Genomic DNA, 6,548 nt, shown 5'->3' with positions numbered 1-6,548 from the left:
GAATGGCGAGAACCCGGGAGGCGGAGCTTGCAGTGAGCTGAGATCCGGCCACTGCACTCCAGCCCGGGCTACAGAGCGAGACTCCAGTCTCGAAAAAAAAAAAGAAAATACAAAAATTATCCAGGCGTTGTGGTGGGCACCTGTAGTCCCAGCTACTACGGAGGCTGAGGCAGGACGATGGCCTGAATTTGGGAGGCTGAGGTTGCAGTGAGCAGAGATCGCGCTACTGCACTCTAGCCTGGAGGACAAAAGCAAAACTCCATCTCAAAACAAACGAACAAACAACAACAACAAAAAAACTCCACACACTTTGTAATTAGGCACCCCAATATTTTTATTTGGATGCTTTCAAAAATTAATTCCGTTCTAGTTTTAAAAAAATAAGCCTTTGAAGGTAGTTAACTGATTTCAGAGAGATGCAGGCCAAGCTCCTAGTGTTTGTGAGGAAAAAAGGGTGAATGGAGACCAGAAACTTACTGCCTCCAGAAGTGTATGTCATTGTTCAAGTCAGCATAGCACTTGGCGTTTTTTTTTTAATGGTAAAATAATGCACCAAACTAGTAAAATCTTAATCTTACCTGCACGAGGTATCGCGGATCCACATTTAAATAAGGAGACAGAGGGTTCATACCAGTTACTAGAGAGAAAACAAAATGTCACATTGCAACAACATTCTTTAAGTTAATTCGGTTAGAGTTAATCCAGCTCCTGATTGTTACATGTGTTTGCAATTTTTATAGGTTCACTGAAGGCGAAAATTTTTTCCCATTTTATCCTCCCTGTCAGTTTTGGGGCTGACTCAGGATATCCTCAGACCCTCAATCCCAAACCAGGTTTTCCACTGGTGGCTCAGGCTTTTACACCAGTAAGATATTTGCAGTGTCATAGATCAGATTACTGAACTTACAGGAAGTGTAGCCTAGGCCATTTATAAAGTTAATTTCTTTCAATTTAGTACAAGAATGCTTGGTGACTATGTAAATTGCAGAATAAGACTGAGAAAAGACTAATCAATTCCATGGGAAAAACAGTGGTTGAGTTGGGTTTTCTGACTGTGTACATGTTGTATGTAAGTATTTCAAGGCAGTTCCTTCACGTATTACTATTAACGATTGATTTACTGTGGCAAGGTTGAGAATCCTTGGGTCATTACCACAGGTATGTGGGTCTGTGCAAAAGAAAACACAAACTTTCAGAGGGCCAGACCTGAATTCACTAACACTGAAAACAGTAAAACCTATCAATCTTTGGATTCTTCTGTATCTCAGCAGTTAATTCACAAATACATGCATCAGCTATGCCTCTGATCTTTTCATCAATTATAAGTCCTGTTTATTCTATTTTCAACACCTATTTTGAATTGTGTTACTTATCTCTATTGCTACCATCCTAGTCCAACCATCATATCTCACAGCAACAACTTCCTACCTAACTCCTTGCTTTCTCTTGCCCCTTCAACTCACTGTCTACACAGCAACTACAGTGATTTTTCTTAAGAAAATCCAAACTCCTTACCATAAGCTACAAAACCCTACATTAGCTGTCATTCCCTACCTCTTTGATTTCACAATCTTCAACTGATCCAACTCCCTTGTAACTATGAAGACAGAGTGGTCTAAGAGTTGTTCCTTAAACATACCAAATTTGTTTTGTTTCAGGACATTTGCACTAGCTAATTTCCTGGATACTTGCCTCCCAAGCATTTGTACTGTATTTGGGTCACAGCTCAAATGTCAACTCCCTTAAGATGTTTTCCCTAACCCGTTCTAAAATGGCATCCTGCTTCCATCACAATCTCATGACTCTGCTTTATTCCCTTTTACAGCACTTACCGCTAACTGTAATGTTTTAATTGACGTTTGTTGGCTTACCTCAGTATTATGTAAGCTCTGTGACTGCAAGTCTTTTCAAAACAAAACAAAACAAAAAAAACACAAAAAAACCACTATAGTCCTGCCCCCAGAAAACTAGCTAGCACACTGTAAAAGTTCAGTAAATGGTGTTCATTCCCTGGTCCCTCAATTTACCTTCAAATCTTAATCAAATTAAGGTAACAATATTGTCACATTAAGGAAGTATATGCCGTTTGTGCTCTGAAACTCAGAGATATTAAGATTAATATGAAACTGTGTTCTAAACAGGTAGAGTGGTAGCTCAGGCCTAGGAACCCAGCACTTTGGGAGGCTGAGACAGGAGAATGGCTTGAGCTCAAGAGTTTGAGACCAGCCTGGGTAACACAGGGAGGTCCCATCTCCATAATAAGTAAAAAAAAAAAAAAAATTAGCCAGGGGTGGTGGCACGTGCCTAGAGTCCCAGCTACTTAGGAGGCTTAAAGGGGAGGATTGTTTGAGCTCAGGAGTGCGAGGCTTCAGTGAACTATAATCATGCCACAGCACCCCAACATGGGTGACAGAACGAGGTCCTGACTCTAAAAACAAAAAAAACCAACAGAACAAAACACCTTGTGTTGTAGATTCCGTTTTATGACAAAGGTGACACCAGGGATATGAAAGGTCTTTTCTTTTATATTTTTTTGCGCTAGTCAGTCTGAACATATTTTGCTGTTGTTGTCCTTTAGCATAAAACACCTAGAAAAATATTACAAGGATTCTCTAAAAAGAAAGTACTTTCGTAAAGGCTTTATCCACGACCAACTGCCTATCTTTAGGCCCAAGTTCTATTTATCCAGTTGAATAACCACAGTTACAAAGTACCAAAGTTCTGGAATACACATTCGCAAGACTGAGGAGAGGCAAAGGCAAGGTATTTACGCCTCTGTATCCTTTATGTTGCTGCTTATTTCCTTTTTCTATAATCCTTACCTGGCTTCTTTCTTCATGTCTATATATCACCTTTAAAGTTCAGCTTACTTCCTAGCTCCTAAAGATGGTTTCCCAGCCTGTCCCAAGTCCTATTTATTTCTCACTTATATGCAATACTACTGAATGTTCTGCCCTGACGGCTACTTGGGGATTCAGAATACGTCGCTGTGTACTAGAAAGTTAACTACGGCTTGCTATTTGGAATACATTTACTCCCAAAGCTGGGCTGTACTCTTAATCAAGGGCCAATCACACGGCCCACCACACACAAAAGGCACGAGGCTTGGATAGAAACCTAAGAAAACATGCACGATCTCGCGAGTCCAGGTCAGTCACGGACAGTTTCCCCGGGAGATCCGTGGCCCTTTTTAAGGCCTTTCGATCTTGAAAGAGCAGCCATGCAGACACACTAACCCCACCACTGGTGCTGAAGCTTGTAAATGCCAGAAAGGAAAAAAAACAAAAAAAAACCATAAAACATGGGACGCGCAACTTTAGTGAAGACGCAAGAACCAGTCAGAAATAATCGCAAGGTAGGCCCCATACTTACGCGGGACGCCAGCCAAATCCGCGTGCGAGTAACCTGCTCCGCCGGCTCCGAAAAAGCCGGCCAATCCCCCTGTGGTTTTGTTGCCGCTTCCCCCGCCTCCTTCCATGGTATCTCAGCAAACCGAGTGGTTCCTGCCGCTGTCTCGAGTCTGGGTGGTCCGCTGGGCCGTTGCTCCTCAATAACAGCGGGTAACCCCCGCGTTGCTAGCGCCTCCTTCACACGCTGACCTTCCGGGCGCCGGTTCCTGCTAAGCGCCGCACTTCCGCTTTGCGGCAGTGTGCGCCCCGGAAGCCGGAAGCGCCTGACGGCAGCTTTCCGGTGGTGGGAAAGAGAACGAATCCCGAATCAAAGCGGCGCATTCTGAGGCAGGTGGGGTGCCAGTGGAAGAGGGACGGCAGGAGAGTGTTTACGGCCTGACTTGGGAGGCCGGCGGGTCAGCAATTGCAGAAGCAGGAAGCAGCGGAGAGGGAATGGTGCGGGGAGGCGCTGAGAAGGAGGTGCAGTCCATTCCTCTCACGGTTAGTGAATGAGGCTCTCCGCCCGGGCCGGCCCGGGGACAGTGCGCTGCGGGTCCCAGCATGAATGCGGGCCCCGACTGTGAACCCTGCACCAAGCGACCCCGCTGGGGCGCCGCTCCAACTTCGCCGGCTGCTTCGGACGCCCGGAGCTTTCCCAGCAGGCAGAGGCGCGTCCTCAACCCCAAGTTCAGGGTCCCACCGTTCTCGCCAGCCTGCGTCCCAGGGCGGGCGGGACAGCACAGAGGCAGCGCCACCTCGCTTGGTACGTGGGAAAATAAAAATCTTTGTCCTTCGCCTCGTCCGGAACCTTCTGGTCTCAGTCTGAGGACCCAGGGGCTCCAGTCACTCCTTTCTGGTCTTGTGTGCATTATTATGCTGAGGCCCACTTGCTGAGCTAACAAAGCCACTAGTGGGTGAATGGGGCTGCATATTTCCCAGTGCTATTGATGTGAGAAACTGATGAGCAGTCACTCATAGGGCGGAAAATGGCAGGAGACTCCACCACCTGTTTGCTTCTTCAGGTTTAATTGAGAAATTGCTTTAGTCGTCAAGGAGATGTAATTGTGTATGTGAAACAGTAGGACGCTTTAGCCTCTAGATATGAAGAAAACAACTTTACTTGTTCAGGTTCTGGGTCCCAGGGTGCAGAGCTATTAGTCTAAGCTGACATTGTACCCGTCCCTGGCATGCAGTGTTGAACAAGAGAAGCTTGGCCTCTGCCTTCATACCTTGAAATCTATCTGGAGAGATAGACAATAGCAAAAGTTAATATAATAAAAGGTAATGGATGTTCTGATAGATGAAGGACAGATTGTTCTACCTAATCTAATTTATGGGATCGAAAATAGTCCTCCAGAAGATGAGATGCTTATTCTGAGAACTTAAGAATGAGTAGAAGTTAGATGAGGAGGAAGTAAGGGAGTGTTTCAGGAGTGCAATTGAGGCCGGGCGCGGTGGTTTACACCTGTAATCCCTGCACTTTGGGAGACCGGGGTTGGTGGATCACCTGAGGTCAGGAGCTCAAGACCAGCCTTACCAGTGTGGTGAAACCCCGTCTCTACTAAAAATAAAAAAAAAAATTAGCTGAGCGTGGTGGCGGGCAGCTGTAATCCTAGCTACTCGGGAGGCTGAGGCAGGTGAGGCAGGAGAATCGCTGGAACCCGGGAGGCGGAGGTTGCGGTGAGCCGAGAGGGCACCATTGCACTCCAGCCTGGGCAACAAGAGCGAAACTCCGCCTCAGAAAAACAAAAACAAAACAAAAACAGAAGTGTAATTGATACATAGACTGAACGCAAGAGAGTGAGAGATGAGGCTGCAGGGTGGTACAAAAAAGTCAAATCAAATTGGATATGTAGACATTGCTAAGGATTCTGAGCTTTAAGGGCATTGAGAAGCTACTCAAGGGTTTTTAGGAGGGGAGTGATTTGATTAGACTTATTTGTTGAAAAGTCTGGCTGGTGTGTGGACAATAAAGAAAGAATTGGAAACGAACTCAAGTGGAGCCTCAAGACTCAGTTAAGGAGCTAATCTAGGTTGGAAATAATTGTAACTTAGACCTGGATGCTGGCAGTAGGGAAGGGGATGGATTCATGAAAGAATGGGATGCTTGAGAAGAAATATTTCTGTGCTGGAGAAATAGATTGGGGAGTTCTTGGCATAAACATTATAATGGATGCTATAGGCATAGATAACATATAAACATGTAGAGAAAGTAAAGATTGACCTAGGGCAGAAGCCTTAGGAACACCAAAGTTCAAGGGTAGACTGAAGAGAAGCGGCTGCAGAGGTGGAAGGAAAGCCTGGCTTGTGTTGTGTCAGGCAAAGGAGAGCATTTCAAAAAGGATGCATTCGTTAACAGTGTAAGAGGCTGGGCAGAGCTCGGGCAGTTCTCTGATGAAGAGTGTACACTTAGATGTCTTCATACTTAGGGGCAGTACCAAGCCGACTTTCACTGAGCCTTGAAGGATGAGGAAGATTTGCTGTATAAATCAGGAGGAGAAAGAATTATACACGCAGAGGTAATAAGACATGCAAAAGTTGGTAAGACTGGAGCATAAGATGACAGAGGAGTGTCAGATGAGGCTGAGTGGCAGGCAGGAGCTTATGAAGAAACTCAAGTTCCATTTTAAGGAATTTAAACCTTATTCTGTGGTTGATGGAGAAACCACTAAAAAGCTTTTAAGTGTGGGAATACCATTTGGTTAATATTTTAGAAAATATGGCTTAAACAGTGGCTTTTGGACTTTTCTAACTGCAACCCACAGCATTTATCCGGTACACAGAGTTAGAAATATATGTAACCTGGCAAATAAGCCATATTTATAACTGAAGTAAATGCTCCATGAAATAATACTTAACTTTACTATGTGTGATGCATTCTTGTATTGTCTGTGTTATTTCATTGAAAATTGACTGGTTATTTGTAGTTTGTAGAATACTGGATAGTCAAGACTATAGACAGGGAGACTAGTTGCAAGAAACATGGCAGTTGTCTAATAAGTGATGTGTTTAAAGGGTATACGAAAGGGATGAATTTAAAATTTAGGATGTAGATTTCAGAGAACTTTGTATAGGGGAGAGGGAACTGAAGGTGAACTTCAGGTGTGTGTTCAGGTGAACTTCAGCTCCTGTGACTGGATAATTTGTGGTTTCATTAAC

The 6,548-nt window shown here is 44.5% G+C and overlaps 2 protein-coding genes across 12 annotated transcripts in view; one reads left to right on the top strand and one right to left on the bottom strand.

The window, feature by feature from the left end:
• Positions 1-3,658, bottom strand: part of LOC105517720 (mitochondrial import inner membrane translocase subunit Tim23) — a 30,584-nt gene extending 26,926 nt beyond the window's left edge. The window contains exons 1-2 of one of the 4 annotated variants that reach the window (XR_001002706.1): positions 3,373-3,651; positions 579-637 (exon numbers count right to left, since the gene is read on the bottom strand). Coding sequence is in view for 3 of the 4 variants with exons in the window: in XM_011950372.1 (XP_011805762.1) it covers positions 579-637; positions 3,373-3,478 (165 nt within the window). In the remaining variant the exon portion in view is untranslated. Of the gene's footprint in view, positions 1-578; positions 638-3,372 lie in introns of all 4 variants that reach the window. The other 3 variants (XM_011950372.1, XM_011950373.1, XM_011950374.1) reach the window with 3 other exon arrangements.
• The window catches only part of PARG (poly (ADP-ribose) glycohydrolase), a 146,180-nt gene that overhangs the window by 11,435 nt on the left and 128,197 nt on the right, over positions 1-6,548 (top strand). For 4 of the 8 annotated variants that reach the window (XR_001002707.1, XM_011950382.1, XM_011950380.1 and 1 more), the window contains exon 1: positions 3,647-4,152. Coding sequence is in view for 4 of the 8 variants with exons in the window: in XM_011950375.1 (XP_011805765.1) it covers positions 3,951-4,152 (202 nt within the window). In the remaining 4 variants the exon portion in view is untranslated. Of the gene's footprint in view, positions 1-3,646; positions 4,153-6,548 lie in introns of those variants that run through there. The other 4 variants (XM_011950376.1, XM_011950379.1, XM_011950378.1 and 1 more) reach the window with 4 other exon arrangements.

The sequence above is a fragment of the Colobus angolensis genome, unplaced genomic scaffold, assembly GCF_000951035.1.
Source record: "Colobus angolensis palliatus isolate OR3802 unplaced genomic scaffold, Cang.pa_1.0 Scaffold306, whole genome shotgun sequence".
NCBI lineage: Eukaryota > Metazoa > Chordata > Mammalia > Primates > Cercopithecidae > Colobus > Colobus angolensis.
Note: the sequence above shows the minus strand (reverse complement) of the source record. Positions and strands in the feature narration are given on the sequence as shown.